Consider the following 23,187-nt stretch of genomic DNA (forward strand, 5'->3'; position numbering starts at 1 on the left):
GGCTCGAAGGCCATGAGCCATAAAAATCATCCTAACATTTTGGTGCATGCTTTTGCTACATATGCCTGAAACAATTTAGATCATATTGTTCACTTTGTTTCATATCCTGATTTTTCCATTTAATCAATAGCTAGCATTTTCCCAGGTCAACTATCCTTTAGCAGAGTACTTTCCCACACTTTAGTGTGCATAGGAATCCCCGGCGGGATTTTGTTAAAATCCATATTTTGATTCAGGAGATCTGGATTTGGGCAAAACCTGCCCTAGGACAACTCTTGGATGAGTCCAATGCTGCTGCCCAGGTATCTCACTGCCCGCAACTGGGCCTCCTCTAGAATTCAGACAGCATGTGTTTACACTGCTTGGACAGTGAAACCCCCACCATTACCGTAGGCCCTAGGGTTGCACACCTCGGGGTGTGTGTGATCAGTTACTGTTGAAGAATTGGACCCTGGGGGCTAGAACCCAGGCTGTACCCCAAGTGGCTACAAGGACGCCCAAACATCCAAAGGTGGTACACGATCCATCCACACGCACCACTAAAAGTCACGACTGAGTCCCACTCTTGTCTCAGAGGACTCGCCGCGTCACAGCCCTCCCCCTGGCACCGGTTTCCCTGCGAGCCGCTTTGGCGCGGCCGCCCTCGCGGACGCGGCGAAACCCCGGAGTGGATTTCGGGACCGGGCGCGCCGGCGGCACACTGCGCGTGCGCGAGCGGAGCCCGGGCCCGGCGGGCGGCAGGCGCAGGTAGCGCGCCGTGGGGAGCCTGCGGTCGGCTGCCTCCCTGGCCGCGCTTTGGAGGCTCAGGGGCCCCTCGGCCGCCCTGGGCTTTGGCCTCCGGGCGGAACGAGCGCCGGCCCGGTCCTCGCGTGCTGCGCCGCCGCAGTGACCCCGCCCCCGCCGAGGATGTGAGCCTGGCTGGGCGGCCCCGCACCGGGCCCGGGCGCCGGGAGTGGGCGGCTCGGCAGCGCCGGGCGATGGCCCTGCAGCCGGTGCGCCGCGCCTCCTGGGGCCTGGGGCTCTGAGGGGACCCGCGGGCTGGAGGGAGCGGCCCCGCGCGCCGGGGGCGAGGGACCCGCGGGCGCCATGGAAGGGGTGCTGTACAAGTGGACCAACTATCTGAGCGGTGAGTTGGGGGCGCCCCAGGGCCCCGGTCCTTTGTTTGAGCCGCCGGAGGGCGGCGTCGGGACGCGCCTCCCGGGGGTCGGGGGCCGGTGGGAACCAGACCGCGGATTCCTGGGCGCACCAGGAATGTGCCCCCCGGAGCAGTTTCTTAGGGACCGTGTCACCCCTGCTGTGCGGACACGGCCCCTTGGGGCGGGGTGACGGCAGCAGCCGATCTTTCCCCTAGAAAGAGACGGAATACTAAGATTTGGAGTGGTTTGGAAGGTGGATGCCCAGGGGTCGGTGGGAGAGGCGCTGGCGGCCGCCTGTAGGGTCCTGCGGGCGTCTCCAATTCTGACCGAAGAGCGGGTCCCATGAGTTAGCAGATAGGTTGAAAGGTTCCAGGTGAGTTGCCAGCAGTACCTGTGATCCAAAGGTGAAAGGTCCTTTTTCAAACAGTCTTCAGTGAAAATACTTTCCCTTTGTTACTTCCAGAGTCATCAAGTGCATCAGATTTCCATCTAAAGAGTTTCAAAGCCCCAAGTATGCACAAGGATTTTGATTTTTTTTCTTTCTGTTTCATAGACTTAGAAATAATTCACAACTGTTTTTTTTTTTTCCCTGAAAAGGACCCCCCCCACCCCCTTTTCTAGTTGTGGAAGTACTTTTTTCTTATCTTAAGAAGTACATCATTTTCCTTCAGCTGTTAAGATAATTCAGGGGCATTTTTTAAAAGATTTATTTATGCGTACAAGAACTGGGGTACAGGCCAGAGGTGTGGGGGGTGAGAGGATTCACCAGAGCCAGAGCGGGGAACAGAACAGGCAGACTGATGAAATACACTGCTGAGGGGAGCAGCGGGTGAGTCAGGAGAGGTCTGCTGCGCCATGTGGGTGAGCTCCCTGGCTGGCTGGGGATCGAAAAGGGCATTTTTTTTCCTTTTGTATAACCAGTATTTGTTTTAAAAAGCCTTCTATATGCTAGAAACTGTGCACTTTGGGAATTCAACTTTTTATTACGGAAAATGATTTTGACACTTTTAATTTTAATTGCAATGCCTTAGAAACTAGAAATGCCCTCATAGTTCGTAGAATGAGGAGGTATATTTTCCATCCTTCTCTTAGTAGGACAATTTTTTGAATGATTGTAGCATGGTGATGCTCTGGCATGTTTTAATGAAAGGGTGTGTGGGAGGATCAGTTGTCATAGTGACCAGATGAAGTTTAATAGCACAGTCAAAAGTGTGTGGGGGGGGGGGAGGGGCAGGAGGTCGTTCCCAGAATCTCTTCCCTATACATAGTGTGATTAGAAGTGAGTTCTGTTTATTTTTCCTGTAATCAGTAGAGAGCGAGTGAGGAAAGGTGTGTTAGAAAAGCTGGCCTTTGCTTCAAGGACCTTCGCTGATGTCAGTCCATTTCATTAGATGTGGATAACTCAAGGCGGCACTTCTCTGAATGTCCAAGGCTGATTAAACACCTCTAACCTAAAGGGAGGAGATGCTTTGTGTTGCTAGTTTTTTACCTCTATCACACTTTTTGACTTTTTTTTTTCTTTCATTCTCAGTGCTTTTATTTTTAATCCCTCCCCCACCCACCTTTGTTTTGCCTCATACTTTCTTCCTCTTCCTCCTATCTATAGAGTTTAGTGTCTAGTATTACTTCCTGGTTGTGAAGTGTTTTTCTTCTTTTTCTGACTCTTTTATTCTTAAATAAAGCAAAATTTCTATTTGAATAATTTTTTGAATCTTTATCATGTGACATCTGCACATTCTGTTTCATTGGAAAAGAATCTGCTTTATTCTTCCCTAAGTAATGAAGTTCATTTTGTGCAGAGGGCCAGAGTAGAAACCCTAAGGGAGAGGGATGCTGGAGTCATCGCCAGAGGCAGCTGTCCTTATACTGTATAGCTTGTTCCCTTGGCCCTCATGCCACGTCTTTGTTGGCACACAGTTCATAGAAGCCCATCACACCACTGGGTGCTCTTCCTGGGTATACTTAGAATTATGGTTCAGCACATTCTCTTTCATTAAGAGATGAATTTACTTTGGAAAGGAACAGTAATAACCTAGGAGGACCAAATGCATTCTTGTTCCATTCACCTTCCTATAGAGTTAGTCTCCCAAAAAGAGCATAGCGTGAGTATTAATGACAAGCTTTGATGGGGCTATCACTACATTTTCTTCTTGCTTATTTTTAAAATTAACATTTTTTTTTCATGTGGTTTCTTTCACACATAATAATTTTAAAGTACATATAATCCCAGTTCAAGTTTTTGTTAATTCTGGGTTATTCTCCAAAAGAAGTAGATAACCTGTTTGTGTAGGTTGTATTTCTGTCATGCCCACATCTTGATATGAGATAACTTGTGTCAAATTTGAGTGAAGTAAGGAAGTAAGGAAATCAGTTTATCAGTTGATCCTTGGAAAGGATGTTTTAATGTCATGTATCACTTACTTATGTGGGCACTGTGCTAGGCATAGGACAATCAACACTGAACATGACAGACATACCCCCGCCTTCCTTGAGGTTATGGTTTAGTGGGGAAGAAAGACATTCATCGAATAAGTGGTTATAAGCAAGCTCCAAGTGTGTGTATTTGGGGGTTTCAGGCAGAACAGGAGAGGTTAATCTTAGTCATTGGAGAGGGATGCTTTTTTTTTTTTAAGATTTTACTCATTTATTTTTGTGTAGAAGAACTGGGGTGTAGGCCAGAGGTGCAAGGGATGAGAGGATTCACCAGAGACAGTCTGGAGCACAATAGGCAGATCTACTGAAATACACTGCTAAGGGGAGCAGTGGGCAAGACAGGAGAGGTCTGCTGTGCCATATGTGGGTCAGCTCCCGTGTCTGGGGAACGAACTCAAGCCATAGCAGTGGTAGAGCTGAGACTTAGCCCCTCGGCCACCAGAGAGGCCCTGGAGAAGGCTTCTTTTAGGAAAAAATTTAAGAAGAATCTGAAGGTGGAAGCTAGATAGGTGGGAGGCCAAGGCAGAGGTGCAGTTGGAGGCTCTAAAAAGGAAGAACTTTTTAAGTACAGGGATATCTCTGTGAAGGCTCTAAAGCAGGGTGGAGAACTGGTGGGTTTGAAGAAAGGAAAGAAGACTTCTGATAGGAGAGCTGAGAAGTGAGGCTCCAATTAGACTATAGGAGTGGGAGGCTTGATGTTGTCGAGGGCTGCATGGGTTGGTTTAAACACTGTGGAGTGATTGTGTGTGAGAGAAAAATGATGAGATTGTTTAAAGACTTACTTTGATGCATTTATTGTATTTTGTCCATTACTCTATTTGTTTTGTGAGCTTCTCTTTCCTCTTGAATTAAAATGATAGGTACCAATTACTAGAAGTTAGAAACAGCCTCAAACCCTGAGAATAGCATCTTAATTGCTTGCATGAGTATACCACTAAAATAAAAAAGAGAAAGGAAGAAAAGTCTTTTTTCTCTCCTATACTAGGCATACCCAGGTACCCTGTGCTCCTTCAGAGGAAAAGGAAAAAAACAAATGTTTATTTGTATTTTTTTCAGTAGTCCTGAGCCATCTTGCCTTTTGAACAGCAGAACACTGGATATAAGAAAAGGGAATGGATTTCACAAGCACCTGTGTTGTGGGAGACGTGGTGCTAGACACTGCATGTTTGTTGTTTGTATCTTTCAAGCCGTCAGAGTTAATCAAGGGATATGCTACATGTATGGTAATACATATATAGAATTTTAGTGTCTTCCTCCATGAAAATGAGAATTACCAGCAATAATTATAACAATAGTAAAACAAAATTATTAATGCTTACAATGTACCATGCACTATTAACTCCTTGATTCTTTGTAGCAATTTTAAGAATTTTATTCCCATTTTATAGATAAAGACATTGAGACACAAAGTAGGGTAACTGGCCCAAAGCCAAACAGTGAATGGCACCAGAGGAAATACTCCATTACATAATACTTCTTGCTTGATCATTATATAATTCTAGGTGATTCATAATATACCTATATTTAAAAAGTGTTGACTTAGAATAGCAGATTCTATTTGGAAGTGGGAGGTAGTGGGGGAGTTTGGAGGTGAAGAAGACTTTGCCCAAATGTACATGCATTTTGTCACAAGGAAATTTCCTGAGCTGTGCTGTGAGTTTTCTTTTTTTTTTTTTTAAGATTTATTTATGCATACAAGAGCTGGGGTATAGACCAGAGGTGTGTGTGTGGGGGGGGGGGGGTGAGAGGATTCACAAGAGACAGAGTGGGGAGCAGAACAGGAAGCTCTACTAAAATACACTGCTTGAGCGGAGCAGGGGGTGAGACAAGAGAGGTCTGCTACGCCTTGTGGGTTTACTGTCTGGCTGGGGATCAAACTGGTGCTGCTGTGGCTGTGGATTGCTTCATAGTACTGAGACTTAACCCCTTGTGCCATGAAGGAGGCCCTGTGCTGTGAGTTTTCTTCCTCAGTTTTAGGTCCCTTTCCTACCTGCTCAGTAGACAGAATGACTTCTGTCCTGAGCTCCAGCCCACTGCAGGCTTCTTGGGCCCTCAGGCAGGTTAGGGTATACACACTTTGCTATACTGCATTCCAAAAATAACAGAAGCTTTTATTATGCTGACCACATGGTTATCACTGAGGAGTTGCTATAATTTTGTTTCCCTCGCCCCCGGAAGGTGGAGGAAGATGATTCTTGCCCATATATGTTTGTGTTATATAAACATTGCCAAGAATATGTGTAATCTGGAGCAAATTATTGTTTCACAACTACTGGTGAACCTTTTTGTTTTTTAACATCTTTATTGAAGTACTAGTTCACCCATTCAAAAATGCACTTATTTTAAGTGTACTAGTCAGTGGCTTTAGTATATTTAGAGTGCAGGCGTTACCACAGTGAATTTTAGAATATTTGCATCATCCAAAAAAGAAACACGGTACCCATTATCTATCAATCCCCCTCATCCTCTTGGTAACTACTAATCATGTCCGCATAGATTTACCTAGTCTGAAAATTTTCATATAAATGGTGTCATACATTATGTCGCCTTTTGTGCCTGGCTTTTACCTAGTATAATTCGTTCCATTTTATGACCAAATAATATTCCATTGTATTGATATACTGTATTTTATTTATCCATTCATTAGTTGATGGACATTTGGGTTACACCATCTTTTTGATTATTATAAATAATAGTACTGTGAACATTTGTGTCAAGATTTTGTGTGATATGTTTTCATTTTGCTTGGATATTTACCTTGGAATGAAATTGTTGGCATATGGTAACTCTTTGTTTAACAATTTGAGGCTCTGTCAGACTGTTTTCCAAAGTAGTTGCACAATTTTACATTTTTTTTTTTTAGATTTATTTATTTATACAAGTACTGGGTACAGTCAGAAGCGCGGGAGGGTGGGAGAATTCACCAGAGCCATAGCGGGGAACAGAACAGGCAGACGGACGAAGTACACTGCTGAGGGGAGCAGCGGGCAGCAGGAGAGGTCTGCGCGCCATGTGGGACCCTCACCTGGTGGCTGGGGATTGAACCAGCGCTGCAGAGGCTGCAGGCAGCTTCGCAACCCAGCACTCAACCACTGCGCCACCGGGAAGGCCCCATTTTACATTTTATTAGTAAGGAAAAAAGAAAAAAGGTTCCTATTTCTCTGCACCATTACAAACACTTGTTATTTTCTGCCCTTTATTGTAGCCATCCTCCTGAGTGTGTTGTGCCATGTCATTGTGGTTTTAATTTATATTTCTCAAAATGATGAATGATCTTGGTCATTTTTTCATGTGCTTCTCTATCTTTGGAGAAATGTCTATTCAGATCATTCTGCCCATTTGTTAATTCATTTATTTTTTTTATCATGGCACTTCTAAGAATTCTCTATCTGGATGTGCGTTCCTTATTACAGATATAATTTGCCAATGTTTTTCCTCTATTGTACATTGCCTTCACTTTCTTGATCATTTGCCCACAGAAGTTTTTAATTTGATGTCTGATTTACCCAATTTTTTTCTCTTATTTATTTTTGCTTTTAATGTCATGTCTTAAGAAATCATTTCTTAACCTATGGTCATGAAAACTGTAATTTTTTTTAGTTATTATAAAATTTCTTATAGTTTTACGTTTAGATCTTTGAACCATTTTAAATTTAGTTTTGTGTGTGCTGGGAGGTAAGGGTACTTCATTCTTTTGTATATGGACCTCCAGTGGTCAGCTCTTTATTCATGAAATTCATGGGTTCAGTGACAGGGCCATGGACCCATATATTTGATTGCTTACATACAAAATGCTGGTGTCAGAAAGTCCTGAGTACTAACCTGTGTCCTGCTTCTTACTAGTGCTGACACATTGGGCAAGTTACTCTATTTCCCTGAACCTTAGTTTTAACAGGATTGCATGAGTAATAGCCATGTATATGTTTGTAAACAAGATGAATGGACTGCCTTTGTGAACCTTCCTGGTACATAGTTCACTTAAAAGTAGGTTAATTGGTTTGTGTTATGATTACTGGTGCCAGAAAAATTCATCCTGTTTGTATTCCAACTTTCTGTGAAAATTGTGGCTTCTGAGGTTATATGTATCTTGTATTCGTTCAGTCCTCCTTTTGGAAGTTGGAGAGGTATATCTTAAAAAGGAAAACAATTTAAATGATTAGAATTTTTGGAAATGACTCTGTAGTCCTAAGACAGTCTTCCTTTTAGAGGAACGATGGATAATTACAGATCATGTAATTCTGTGTACTCTGCAGTTTTGCTTCCAGCAAAAATTAATTTATAATTTGTTCAGAAACTTAAGAGCTGTTAGTCCATTGTCTCATTGGCGCCTCATCAAAAGCAGCACCAGTCTTCCTGTTGATCCTGATCTTTAATGTGGTTGGAGGTCTTTGTAGTGATCTGCAGAGTTTTATGTCATTGGTCTGTGGATGGAAGAAGCCTGGGGACCATTGTTCTCGGACTATATTCTGAGTATTTAATCTTTACCACATTTTGTTACCATTCCTTTCATCTTGTTTAGATTTAACTAAAGCCAGTTAAATTCCTTTTAGAAATGGATTTGAGATGAGATAGACAAGAAAACAGGCTATTGAGCTATGTTGGATGTAAGACAGAAGAATGAGACATCAAAGGAGGTAAGTCTCAAGACCAAGATAACAGGGGAGGGTAAGTCCCCCTAAAACTGTGATACTTGAATTCCAGGAAAGATGAAGAAATACTGATTCTTGTAGAGTTAGCCAGAGAGGGGGCTGATGTTTCTCATTAAGGGAAGCAAAATACCATTTACTTGGGCCTCCCTGGTGGCGCAAGGGGTTACGTGTCAGCACTGTGAAGCTATCATCAGCCACTGAAGCACTAGTTCAATCCCCAGCCAGGGACCTAGCCCACATGGCACAGCAGATCTCTCCTGTGTCCCCCACTGCTCCCCTCAGCAGTATTTCAGTCAGTCTACCTGATCTGCTCCCCACTTTGTTTCTAGTGAATCCTCTCACCCCTCCCCACACCTCTGGCCTACACCCCAGCTCTTGTATGCATAAATAAATAAAGGTTTAAAAAGAAATCATTTACTTAAGAATCTACTCCATGTCCTTCTTTTAGAATTTTTCTTATGTATTCCAAGGCAAGGATGGCTCTGTCTTAAAATTTAAGTACTAAAGAAATGATTTTAACAGCCTACCTTAACATAGTCTAATAATCCCTATTCAATCATCCTTTCATTTATTCTAGAAACATTGAACATCAGCTTCTTACCAGATCTGTATAGGTATTGGGGATCTTTGTTCTCAGTGAGATTATAGTCTAGTAGAAATACTTCTCCAACTCTGAAGATGTCTTTATAGCTAAATTTGTGATTTTGACAACTTTTATGTGGTGGTTCTGAGACTGTAGCTTAACAAGACTTAGAGGGATTATATTGCACAAAGCTGGTTCCTAGAGGAAATAAGCTATTAATTTATCACCCTCTGCTATCTTTACTGAAATTTTAAAGGCAAATTTGGGACACCACTGACAGGTTAGAATATTAAAGTCTTTGGTCATGGAGGTGACATCATACATGTCCAGTTGCTTTTTTGCATTTGCTGGCTAATGTGTATAACCATTATGGAGACTAGCCTTTCAACTTTTGAGTCCAGTGTAAGCAGCCAGAAATTAGGCAAGAAGGAAGTAAAAGAATGAAATGAAGGTGTAAAGGTGGCCAAAGAAAAAGGCATACCTTTGTCAAGAAAAATATTGAGATTTCTTTTTCAGGAGGGGACAAGGAAAATTTCATGGAGGAAGTGGGACCAAGAAGTAGGTGGAATAGGGCTGGACACATGGGGGATGGTGAGGGAGCAGAAGTGACTTAGTGGAAAAACAAGCATGAGAGTTTTTCTGGGAGCAGGAGGAAATATGAGTGCATAGCTGGAAGGGGGTTATGTTATTAAGCCAAATCAAGCCAAACAAGGCTAAGAATTTAGAATTGGTAAGGGAGTCATTTGGGGTTCTTTACTAGAAGGAATGAATGGGTAAAAATAGTATTTAAGAAAGATTCAGTTGGCTTAAACATGGTAAGGGAGGAAGGAAAGCTGAAATACAGGATGAGAGAGTGAAGGAAGGGAGGAGGAAGGCATTATCCTCCACTTCACAAATGAACAAACGAAGACTCAAATAATTAACCTGCAGCACGTAAGTCTTGAACTAGGTCTCCCTGTCCTTTCTACAACTTCACACTCTGTGCCCCAGTAAGGTTGGTGTGGTACCTTGAAGCCAAAAATAGAAATGAGGGAAATTAGGAAGAACTTAGTGACTTACCTGGAGGGTGAGTGGTCCTTACATTTGGAGCTAGTATGGAGAGAGGACACTGGGTCTGTTAAGGGAGGCATTATAGTCAGAAAGAAGATGACACCTTACACTTGACATGCTCAGTTTTGTCCATCTCTTTCAGTTTATAAATTGAAAAATAATGTCCAGAGGAATTAAGTGATGTGTTCTAGATGACACATCTGGATGTTATGAGTCTGAACTTGAACCAGAGTTTTCTGACTGTTCTTTTGAGTGAGGTGATGGTGGGACACGTAAGAGGCATTGTTCAAAACAAAATACCCAGTTGAGTAGCCCAAATCACACAGCAGAGATAACTAATAGTAGGCTCTAAGTGAAGGTTCTAAAGAGAATTTGATGTAATAATTGCAATTGTAGTTAGTTTACCCACCATATGCATGCCTAACTCCCCACTAGCCTCTCACTCCTAAAGAGCTGGGATCTTTTTTCTCTAAATATACAAGTCTGGCATATTATAACTGCTCAATAAAATGCTTTGTGAATTGGGCCTCCCCTGGTGGCGCAGCGGTTGAGCGCTGGGCCGCAAAGCTGCCGCAGCCTCTGCAATGATGGTTCAATCCCCGGCCACCAGCAAGGATCGCACATGGTGTGCAGACCTCTCCTGCTGCCTGCTGCTCCCCTCAGCAGTGTATTTCAGTCCTTGTGCCTGTTCTGCTCCCCGCTCTGGCTCTGGTGAATTCTCTCACCCTCCCGCACTTCTGACTATACCCAGTACTTGTATAAATAAATAAATAAATCTTTAAAAAAAAAGGCAACATCTCATAACAGAAAAAAATTGTTTTTAAAAAATTTTAAAAATGCTTTGTGAATTAACTAATGGTAAATTAAGAAGTCTTAGACAATACTTGGTTATCTGTTAATATTAGAAATGTCTCTTCCCTCGCCACAGCAAAACTTACTGACTGACCTCAGCAGAACCCAAGTGTTTGTCATCTGCTTTTCTTTCTGGAGCTTCCCTAAGGAAGTTCCAGACAGTGTCCTGATGAGGTGGAGTTTGGCTAAGCATCTAGGGTTGGACACGATGGAAAATACCAAGGCCTCAGTAGCCGGGAATCAATAAAACTGTGCTTTGTTTCAATTTAAAAATGATAGGGCTTTTCACTATTGATATATCCATAAAACATGCATAATACCATATTTTATAGCTATGATGTATCTGGGCTTATGAGCACAGCAACCATAACTTATGGTGAATAAATCAAATCTTGGCTCACCACTCCAAAAGAATGTCAATCTTTCTGAAATTTAAACTCACTTTCTTTTTTTTTTTAAGATTTATTTATTTATGCATACAAGAACTGGGGTACAGGCCAGAGGTGTGGGGATTGAAAAGATTCACCAGAGACAGAGTGGGGAACAAAACAAGCAGAAAGACTGAAATACACTGCTGAGGGGAGCAGTGGGTGAGTCAGGAGAGGTCTGCTGCGCCATGTGGGTAGCTCCCTGGCTGGGGATCGAACTTGTGCTGCAGTAGCTGCAGATAGCTTTATAGGTTGCATCTTAACTCCTTGCACTACCAGGGAGGCCCTCACTTTTCTTTTCTTTTCTTTTCTTTTCTTTTCTTTTCTTTTCTTTTCTTTTCTTTTCTTTTCTTTTCTTTTCTTTTTTCTTTTCTTTTCTTTTCTTTTTTAAGATTTATTTATTTATGCATACAAGCACTGGGTATAGTCAGAAGTGCGGGAGGGTGAAAGGATTCACCAGAGCCAGAGCGGGGAGCAGAACAGGCAGAAGGAACAAAGTACACTGCTGAGGGGAGCAGCGGGAGGCAGGAGAGGTCTGTGCACCATGTGGGACGTTCACCAGGGGCCAGGGATCGAACCGGCACTGCAGAGGCTGCGGCAGCTTCGCAGCCCAGCGCTCAACCGCTGCGCCACCAGGGGAGGCCTCCTCACTTTCTTTTCTTTTTTCTTTTTTTTTTCTTTTTTTTTCTTTTTTTTTTAAATTTATTTAATTTTATTTTTTTTTGTGGGACCCTCTCTGGCGGCCAGGGAACAAACCGGTGCTGCAGCAGCTGCAGGCAGCCTCGCAACCCAACACTCAACCGCTGTGCCACCAGGGGAGGCCCACTCACTTTATTTTCTTTTTTTTTTTTTAATTTTTTATTTTATTTTTTTAAGATTTATTTATTTATTTATACAAGCACTGGGTACAGTCAGAAGCGCGGGAGGGTGAGAGAATTCACCAGAGCCAGAGCGGGGAGCAGAGCAGGCAGAAGGACCGAAGTACACTGCTGAGGGGAGCAGCGGGCGGCAGGAGAGGTCTGCGCGCCATGTGGGACACTCCTCCGGTGGCCAGGGAGCAGCCGGGGATCGAACCGGCGCTGCAGAGGCTGCGGGCAGCTTCGCAACCCAGCGCTCAACCGCTGCGCCTCCGGGGAGGCCCTCACTTTATTTTCTTAATGTTACTTTATTTTGAAATAAATTCTACAAAAAAAAATTGAGTTTCCTGTTATTTTGTCTTATGATAGAGGTTCATAGGTGTGGAAAGCTGGAAGAGATCACTAAGAACTATCTAAAATCATGCTGTAATTCTGTAGAAGAAAAGTAAAGACAAAAGAACCAAGAGACTGGACTTAGTAAGTGCTTTTCAACTTGATAAAAGTATCTATAAAAAATTTCTAGCTAATGTCACACTTAATGATGAGGAACTAGAATCTTCCTCACTAAAATCAAGTACAAAGTAAGGATGTCCCTTCTTACCACTCCACTTCAAGTCATTCTTGGAAGCCCTTGTTAATGCAATAAAGCAAGAAAAGGAAATAAGACCAACAGATTGGGAAGGAAGACATAAAGCTGTCTTTGTTCACAGATGACATGATCATCTCCATACAAAATGTGAAAGAACTGACAAAACCTGGAACTAATAAGTGATTTTAGCAGTACTGCAGGGTGCAAGGTTAATATGTAAAAGTCAATTGTTCTCTTATAAAGCAACAATAAACAAGGGAAATCTGCAATTTAAAACATACACCATTTATATTAGTTTACATAAATCAAATACTTAGATATAAATCTAGAAAAATATGTACAGGATCTTTATTAGGAAAACTAATAAAATCTGATGAGTAAAACTAAAGAATATTAAATAAATAGAAAGATATGCCATGTGTGTGAATAGGAATACTCATTATTGTCAAGATATCATTTCTTCCCATGTTGCCCAATAGATTCAGTGCAATCTCAGTCCAAATACCAGTGAGTTATTTTATGAATATTGACAAATTAGTTCTGAAGTTTATTTGGAGAGGCAAAAAGCCCAGCATTAAAAGACTGATGCTACCTGACTACAATACTTAATAGAAAGCTTCAGTAATAAATATTATGTGGTATTGGTAAAGAAATAGAAAAATAGATCCATGAAAAATAATAGCCATCCCAGAAATAGATGCACGTAAATACAATAAACTTATCTTTGACACAAAGACACAAAGATGGTGTCTTCAAGAAAACTAGAAAGTATTTTAACTAAAATGAAAATAAAAGTGGTTGCCTGAGGTAAAATTTGGGGGAGAGCTTAACTACAAAAGGGTAGCACAAGGGAAATTTGAAGGGAGGGTAATGAAGTATTTTTCTATCTTGATTACTGTGGTGATAGAGGACTATGCATTTATCAAAAGTCAGAGCTGTTAACCAAAGAAGAAAATACACTGTAAATTTTTAACCAATATTTTTACTAAACTTAAGTGTCTTTAATGGAGTACAGTTGTTTTTATATTTATAGTGATATATTTGGATGAGCAGTCACAAGGCTGCTCAGTGAAAAAAGAAGGGAAGCTGCAGTTTTTTTAGTCAGACATTGCTATGACTCACAATCACTTTTTTTTTTTTTTTTTTTTTTGGTTTAGATCTTTAAAGGAATAAGAACATCTCTATTTGGAAATTTTGATTTTTTAAATGGTGGCTGTTTTGAAATAAAAAGGGAAGAAAATATATTGCAAAATGAACTTGACCTATGCCATTTTAGATCCAAATATAAGTGCATTTTTGAAGAAAACTATGCTCATTAAAAAGACAAGTGACTTTTGAAAATAACTGCTATTAAGTATAGAAAGACATTTATATTAAATGAACAAGCTGCCTAACAGTTTTAAAGTATTGATCTTCAAATGTTCTTTAATTTCTTTGAATAATGTTTTATAGTTTTTAGGATGTAAATTTTACAATTCTTAATCTCATTCCTAAATATTTTATTCTTTTTGATGTTATTATAAATTAAATTGTTTTCTTAATTTTCAGGTTGTTCATTGTAACTGTGTAGAAATACAACTGATATTTCACATTGGTTTGTGATAAACTCATTTGTCCTAATAGAATTTTAGTGGGTTCCTTAAGGGTTGTTGTGTGTGTTGTTTTTTGTTTCTTTATACAAAAATAGCTCTGCAAAGAGAGGTAGATTAACTTCTTCCTTCCCCAACTGAGTGCTTTTTATTTCATTTTGTTCTCTAATTGCCCTGGCCAGAACCTTCCATACAGTGTTGGAGTGGCCAGAGCAGGCATTTTTTTTTTTTTAGGTGCATTTTTTTTAAAGATTTATTTATTTATTTATACAAGCACTGGGTACAGTCAGAAGCACGAGAGGGTGAGAGAATTCACCAGAGCCAGAGCAGGGAACAGAACAGGCAGACGATGAAATACACTGCTGAGGGGAGCAGCGGGCACGGCAAGAGAGGTCTGTCGCACCTTTGGGACCCTCGCTGGTGGCCAGGGATCGAACCGGCTCTGCAGAGGCTGCGGGCAGCTTTGCAGCCCAGCGCTCAACCGCCGCACCACCAAGGGAGGCCCCAGAGCAGGCATTCTTGTCCTGTTCCTGATCTCAAGAGAAAAGCATCCTGTCTTTTGCCATTAAGTAAGATGTTAGCTGTGGGATTTTTTTGTAGATGCATTTATCATATTGAAGAAATTCCTTTCCATTCCTAGTGTGTTGAGTATTTTTATTATGAAAGGTTGCTAGATTTTGTCAAGTACTTGTTCTCCATTTAGTGTGATGAACTTGAGATGATCTTTTGTGTATAGGAAAACCCAGTTTAGGCCTGGAGTAAAAAGGGAATCATTTAACTAAAAGCCCAAAGGGTATTTTCAGATATGATGTGGTCTGATTGAAGTTTCAAGAGCTGTCATCCAGATTTGTTTCGTCTCCCTACCTCCCTCAAGTCCTCCCACACCCCTTTTCCCTTTATTTGTGAATCATGTTTAGGTCCTATGTAATGACAAAATAACTCGGCACCTACTAGCAAACATCTTCAAGCCAAAGAAGAAAGCTACAGTCTCCATTTCTTTCTGCCTTTCCCCAGTCCCAAAAGAAGTCCCAGAGATATCCCTGATTGGGTCACTTGCCCATCTTGGAATATGTCATTGAGGACCAGCGATGTGAAACTTCACTGACACCTGTATTACGTGCCCACTCTAGAAGTGGTCAGCTACACCCAAACTGCATGGATAAGCTGTGGAGAAGAGGATTTTTAGTAACAGAAATATGGGGAGTGAATGCTGTTGCCAAAAATAAATACTATTCTTTCTATAATGAAATTATCCAAGATAATACAATGTATTACAAGTTGGCATTTAAATATTCTTCTTTCCCTTACCCATCCCTCTCTAACAGAAGTAGCTTGTATTAGCTTAAACTGTTTCCTTGCTAATTGAAGTTTCATCCACTCCTTCCACATAGGGAGTATGGCTGATACCAACTCCATCCCTAGTGGAGGATGGCAAAAAGAGGGAAATAGGCACTGGCAGGAAGATGAGTAATTAAGGAAACAGAAATTGTTACAGACCCACTATTTTCTTCTTTTTATTTGTTGGTTTAACTGTTTTATCATTTCCAACTATGTTAGTCAGGGTTCTCCAAAGAAACAGCTAATTAAAGATAGATAGATGAATGGAGGCAGGGAGGGGAGGAGGGAGCTGGATGGAGAAAATGTTTTTTTTTTTTTTATTAATTGAGTTAACACTGGATTACAATACTATGATTCAGAGGCACAGGATCACACCTCCTCAGGTACATGTCACCTCACCACACCAGGCACTGAGTTTCCTACAGTAAGAAGAGAAAATAGAATTGGCTCATGTATGACTCCCCACAACATGGCAGAATAGAGGTTGGGATCACCTTCATCCCTAAAAACAGCTATAAAAGAAAATAATATTTGCTCAAAGCAAGACTGAAGTTGCCCAATTGAGTCCCAGGACTTTCCCATGGAGAACTAGAACTAATGTTGGTGGTTTCCAAGGGGAAGGAGAAGATAGAGGCAAAGGGCAGCACGGCTGGGCAAGTTATACTCCAGCCAAGAGCTGGAGCCAGCTGTCCAAGCTATGACAGTATTCTGGTGTACTGCCAATTTCCCTGAAGGGACTTTGCAGAAAGGGAGTGAAGTCACATGTGGGCACAGGCTGGACCTGGGACGCTGGAAACTCCATGACTGGCACAGGTAAGGAAAGCTTTTCCCACAGTGCCCTCTCAGAAGTAACAGATTGAAGAGTCACCAGGCTCCATGGCCAGCCCAATAACAGAGAATAACTGGTGAGAGAATTCATTGATCTCTTGGAAAGTATCAAGTGGGCACAAGGAACTTGCAGCCCTGGTCCCTCAGAAGTGGTGCAGCAGTGGTGCAGGAGAAGACAGAGGTGGCTATTGTGTCCATTGCCAAACATTAGTGTACACACCCCACTCCAGCACCTCCTGCCTGTCAGGCCCAGCTAAATCCCAGGGCATGAGCTTTGCGGACCAGGGCTAGACTCCCTCACCAAGAGATTTCAAGATTCATAGAGCACACTATGGCAGAAAGGAGCAGCATAGAGTTGGGCTAGGAAGTTAGGGCAATTGAAGCACTGAACAGATCTTCCTATGGAGAGAAAGGGAAGGAGGTTGAGGAGAGCAACTTCACTCACAACAAAACTGAGATTGTGTATTTAAGCTACATACTTCCTCCTGTCCCCACCTCACACCAGAGTAAACTAAGCAGAGAAACAAAGGTAAACTCACAGCTCCCCTTCCACAAAAAAAGCAAATAAGGCAATATATATGCCTAGGAAGCAAGGAATGTCCTAATACAAGATGGAAAAGCAAAATCAGGACAGACGTCTGGGACAAATATAAAGGGTACAGAAATACAGGACCTATTAGACAAAGACTTAAAAAAACCTATATTAAAAATGCTAAATAAGATAACACCACACTTCTGTGAAAATGGCCTGTGTCAATGAGATGGAAACAACAAATGTTGCCAAGGATATGGAGAAAAAGGAATTCTTTTTTTGACATTCTATAAAATTTTATTTTTTAACATGTTTCTTAAATTTTTTTTTATTTTTTTACATCATTGTTCATTTTTAAACAATATTTGCTTCCCCCCACCCCCTTAGGGTTTCCTTCACCAATGCACCCATGCACCATCACCTCAGTCCCCTGTGCTCCTCCCTCCCTCCCTCTGATCTCTTTCCCTCCTCCTCCCCTGCAGGATGTTTCTGATTTATAATTGTCTGTTTTTGCTTTGTTGTGTTTTGTACTGTTACTATTTTTTTATACTGATGTCTTACTTGGTTCCCCTATATTTCTGCTATAAGTGAAACCATCTAATATTTTTCTTTTTCCGTCTGGCTTATTTCATTGAGCATAATTCCATCTAGTTCCATCCATGTTACTGAGAATGGCATGACTTTATCTTTTTTGATTGCCAAGTAATATTCTATTGTGTATATATGCCACATCTTCTTGATTCAGTCATCTATCTTTGGGCATTTGGGTTGTTTCCAGGTTTTAGCTATTGTAAATAGTCCTGCAGTATACATAGGTGTACAGGTGTTCTTTTAAATCAATGTTTTTGTGTCCTTTGGGTAGATCCTAGTAGTGGAATTGCCGAGTCATATGGTAGCTCTATTTTTAGTAGACTGAAGAACCTCCAGATGGCTTTACATAGTGGTTGGACCAGTTTGCACTCCCACCACCAATGTAGGAGAGTTCTGGAAAAAGGAATTCTTACCCTCTGTTGGTGATAATGCAAGTTAGTGCAACCTCTATGGAAATTGATATAAAGATTTCTTTAGAAAATAAAAATGGAAATACCGTGTGATCTAGCAGTAACATTGCTACGTATTTATCCAATAAATAAGAAATTCTAATAAGAAAAGACTTATGTATGCCTGGTAGCACTGTCCAAAATTGCCAAATTGTGGAACCAACATAAGTGCCCATCAGCAGATGAATGGACAAAGGAATTGTGCAATATATTCCCAATTGAATACTGCACAGCTATTAAAAGATGATAAAATAGTATTTTTTTTAAAAAGATTATGCATACAAGAACTGGGGTACAGGCCAGAGGTACGGGGGGGTGGGGTGAGAGGATGCACCAGAGACAGGGAACAGGGAACAGAATGGGCAAACTGACTGAAATACAGTGCTGAGGGGAGCAGCAGGTGAGACAGGAGAGGTCTTCTGTGCCATGTGAGTATCTCCCTGGCCTGGCCAGGGATGGAAGTCATGCTGCAGAAGCTGCAGATAGCTTCATAGTGCTGTGCTTAACCCCTTATGCCACCAGGGATGCCCTAAAATAGTGTCTTTTTGGACAAAATGGATGAACCTCAAGGTGATTTTGTTAAGTGAAATAAGCCAAAGTGAAAGATAATCGATGTTTTCACTCATTGTATAATATAAATAACCAGAAAGCTACCCAGGTAAAATACCGCAGGAATAAATCTTGGACTTAGTCAGATAATTTCGTGGCTAGCAGAGGGACTTGGTAGGAAAAGAGGCAGACGGGGATTGGCACGGGTGGTTTGGTGGAAGGTGAGTGGAACGTGCACATATGGAGGAGCCATAATGTAGCCACATAATTAAACTTAGTAATTAAAAAAAAAGAAGTGGTTCCTCTGTTTCTGAAGGCTGAGAATTCCCATGATCTGCTGTCTATAAGCTGGTGAATCAGGAATACTGCTTATGTAATGTAGGCTGAGTTCAGAGCCCTGAGTATTGGGATGCTGGTGGGGTAAATCCTGGACTGAGTCCAAGAGTCTGAGAACCAGGGGTGCCATTGTCCCAGGACAGGAGAAAATAAAGGTCTCAGCCACTGCAGAAAGTGCAAATTCTCGCCTTCCTCGGCCTTTTCTATTTAGGTCTTCAACAGATGGGATGATGCTAACCTGCTCTGGTGAGGACACTCTTTATTCTGTCTACTAATTAAAGTGCTATTCTTGTTGGTGACACTCTCATAGAAACACCCAGCAATAATCTTTACTAGGTATTTGGATATCCCTTAGTCCAGTCAAGATGAAAAATAAAATTAACCTTCACAGTAGCTCTAGGTAATTGCAGATTAATTAAAATAGGAAGTAGTTTAATAGCCTTTTTTCTTTTCTCATATTCATCATTCCTGAGTTGTGTTTGAGCTTCCAGCACAGGGCATGATGAAAGAGCAGTGTGTCACAATTCTGCTCTAGATGCCCCTTTGCTCTGCCTTTAAATCTCATGTGATAGAATGAGACTTCTGCATTCTTTTAATGTGCCTTCAAACTCCAGGAACTTTATGCTTTAAAGAAAAGTTTTTCTTGGTCATAGTTTTTGTAGTTAGAGAATAAAATAACAATATATTGAACTGCCCCTATATAATGATAACTTCTAGATAAATAACAGAACCTGCTACAGGAAAGGTATTATTTCAGTTACTGTTCTAGTCCATCTGCTACTTTCAAAAAGAACTGCAGCTGTGTTTCGTGTACGTGTGTGTTTTAGGAGGAAAAGGGGTTCTGTTTAACCTTTTTCAGAGTTCTGTAAGATAAATCTAGTTTAGTACCACATTTTTTTGAAGTTTCAGGCATTTTTCACATTTCAATAACTGAAATCGGGAAGTATCTTAGAACTAGTGATCTCATTTTGATGAGGTATAGGGTTCAATGAGCACCATCTTTGGGTCCTCTGAGAAAAGTTTCAGCCAAGTTCTCTTTTCAGCAGTACACGGGGGAATTTATGCTGAGTTTGCCCAGGAAATGAAGACATTTGCACAGTCACAGGCAGGTGAAGTTTGCATTTTAAAAGGACAGGTTTATTGGAAAATGGAGAAAGAAAAAAGAGAGACACTTATCTACACACTGATGGGCAGTCTTGGGAAGAGAGCTCCCTTTTACTGAGAAATTGTTCTGATAGAGTGTTCTTGTTTTGGGGAGGGGTTCATTCCTTTGTGAAATCATTACCTATTGTTAATCACTTTTAGGATGTGATTAGGTTAATTTGTGAAGACAGGTGATTGTCTTAGGGCCCTCAACCTCTCTAGCCCCACCTCTGGTCTGCTCCTCTAGATTCTTTCTACAGAGCTCCTAAGGGGTTAATTTCTCTAGCTGGTTTAACAACTATGTTAATCATTTTTACCCTTACTTTCAGTGTCTGGATTTATGATGCCTCTATCACAAATTTTCTACTCTAAGCTTCCATCAGTGCCATGTAATTGTTTAATGGGCAGGCTATTTTTTTCTTTCTTATATTAATTACGTTAAATAATGATATGTCTTGAAATTGATGGTGTGTAATAGTTAATTTTGTGTGTCAACTTGCCTGGACCATATGTTTTGCCAAATTATGATGGGTGTGTCTGTGAGAATGTATGGGGATGAAATAACATTTGACTTGGTAGACTGAGTAAAGTAGATTGCTTTCTCGTATGTGAATGGGTCTCAGCCAACCAGAGACCTGAATAGAAGGAATGAAACATTGGTCCTTTTCTGCTTTTGGACTAAGACTGAAATATCAGCTCTTCTTGGGTTTGTGGTCTGCTGACTTTGAGACTGGGACTGGGGCTAAATGTCAGTTCTCTTGGGTCTCTAGCTCGCCCAATGCAGATCTTAAAACTTCTCATTCTCTATAAGTCAATTGCTTATAATAAATATAGATATATAGTATATAAATAGATAACACATTCTTGTACTATACATGTATGCACATACATACTGTTGGTTTTGTTTCTCTGGAGAATTCTGTCTGTTGTAGGTATGGTCCTAAATTTGACAAAATACAGCAATTGAGGATATCCTGAATTTCTTCTGCCAAAAAGTCATGGTGGGTTTGGGAAGTGTTCACATCATAGTCATCAGAGTTAAGCGCTAAGGAAAAAGATGTATCAGGATAGCTTTCTAGAAATGAAGGGTCAGGGCTTGGGGGTTCTTATGCCAGAAGGAGCAGTATACAAAGACCTGGTTCTCTTTCCTGTTCTGCTAAGTACTCCTATGTACCCTTAGGTAGGCCACTCAGCATTGGTTTCTTTACCTATAAAACAAGCTAGCTGCACTAGGTGATACCAAAGATCTCTTTCATTTCTCACAAATTGATTCTGCTTCAGTGAGGGAAGATAGCCTCAGTTATAAATAAAAAGACTCTTGTAAAAGAGCTAAAATATCACCATAATATCTAATTCTGGGAGTTCTTCCTTGCTTAAGGCATAGTCCGATGATCAGTGTGATTTCCTGGTTTGTAATGTTTCTGCTAAGAACAGTGGCCTTCAAGTTTGAATTTCTGTGGAGTTTGATGCCAAAATCAGGAAGCCTCACTTTATGGAATAAAAATTTGCAAGTCCGGGGAGTTTTTCTAGCCAGTAACTTGTGTTGATGTTAGGGTAAGGACGTAGGGGTTGCTGACATCCAGTAAAGGAAACAAGAAGAATATAAGTAAGCCAGAGTTTTAGAAAAGATTGCTTATGTTTGGTCAGAAAGACTTGTGTGGCAGGATATTTCAGAATAATTCAGATACTGAATTATTAGAGTGTGGATGTTGAGAATCAGTCTTTAACCAGTTTTGTTATTTTTTTTTTAAGGAAATAATAGATATGTTACTTTGTCAATATGAATGCTCTTACCCTTGGGCCCTGCAAATGTAAAAAATGAATGAAGCATCCATCTCTCCTGCCACCAAACCCCTGCACTTAGGTTTAGATTTGGTGTTAATCATTTAGCTTCCTGATGTGCTACGTCATTTCCCTGCTCCCTGATCTTAAGCTTGAGGGTGTTTCCAGAAGTACACTAATTTCCTATAATAATTTAATAGTGACACTATTTTAATCTCAAATGGTGTCTTAATCCTAAAGCCCCCACTAACCTTTTCTGGCTGGCCCAACTTCAGAAGAGTCCCATGAGAGAAATGGAAAGCGGTATTCCATTTCAGAAAGAAAAACAAAACGTGTCTGAGGAGACTGACAAGGATAATGCAGAGAGGAATGGCATTTTAGGAAGAAAATACAGCTGGTTCAAAAGCAGGAATATAACAAATCTGGTTTGACTAAAATATATAGGTTTTATAAAAGGACTAGATAAGATGTGTATTTCTACTCTATAGTTTGTTCCTGAAAATTCTCTGAAAAGTTGTTGAGGTCTTGAATGTTTCAGTTTAGTTCATTTCAGTGATCAGTACTAAATAGTAAATCAAAGTCACCTTAGGCAGCCTTACTAGACAGCACCATGTGTGATATTGGTAGGGCAGTATAATCTTTTGCCCCATTTCTAGGTTTGGGATAATTCTTAACCAGAGAGGAGGAAAGCAAATATGTGATAGCAGTAACATTCAAGACACAATGATCATTTAGAAGCTAGTACTGTGTATTAGGGTAAGTAGGGGATAAAACTCATCAGTAATCCAATTACCTACAGGTAGTTGTTGCTGTTACTTCTATACTTCAGTACATTACGTGACTAAAAATAAATGTTTCTGGCAGATTGTTTTTAATTTTATCTTGCCCCTAAAAATGAAATCAAACATACAGGAATGTACCCTTGGAGCTGGAACCCAGCATCTTGTTATTGTTTCTTGGGAGGCACTTCACATGCAGGTGGTAATTGAGACCATGCTTTTGTGTCTGTTTTCAGGTTGGCAGCCTCGATGGTTCCTTCTCTGTGGGGGGATATTATCCTATTATGATTCTCCTGAAGATGCCTGGAAAGGTTGCAAAGGAAGCATCCAAATGGCAGTCTGTGAAATTCAAGGTGAGAAATGTAGAGACTTGCAGAGTTTATTTTTCTGTTTCCCCCAAAATATAAAAATACTAACTTTTGTGTACCTTTCTGTGTTGCTCTCATAGAACAGACAAAGATATATAGTGTTATGCCCCAAAAGAAAGCCTATTAATAAGACCTAAAACTGCAGCCAGTTTTTACAAGGAGGCTGATTAAGAGATAATGGCGCGCAGACCTCTACTGCCACCCGCTGCTCCCCTCAGCAGTGTACTTTGGTCTTTCTGCCTACTCTGCTCCCAGCTCTGGCTCTGGTGAATTCTCTCACCCTCCCACGCTTCTGACTGTACCCAGTGCTTGTATGAATAAATAAA

General features: G+C 41.0%; 1 protein-coding gene across 2 annotated transcripts in view; it reads left to right on the forward strand.

The window, feature by feature from the left end:
• Window positions 1–1,086: 1,086 nt before the first annotated feature.
• PLEKHA8 (pleckstrin homology domain containing A8) overlaps window positions 1,087–23,187 on the forward strand; it is a gene marked incomplete at both ends in the record, with an annotated part of 62,004 nt that continues 39,903 nt past the window's right edge. For both annotated transcript variants that reach the window (XM_084229867.1, XM_084229868.1), the window contains 2 exons: window positions 1,087–1,126; window positions 22,730–22,846. In XM_084229867.1, the coding sequence (XP_084085993.1) occupies window positions 1,087–1,126; window positions 22,730–22,846 (157 nt within the window). The remainder of the gene's footprint in view (window positions 1,127–22,729; window positions 22,847–23,187) is intronic.

The sequence above is a fragment of the Talpa europaea genome (assembly GCF_964194135.1).
Source record: "Talpa europaea genome assembly, chromosome: 3".
Lineage (NCBI taxonomy): Eukaryota > Metazoa > Chordata > Mammalia > Eulipotyphla > Talpidae > Talpa > Talpa europaea.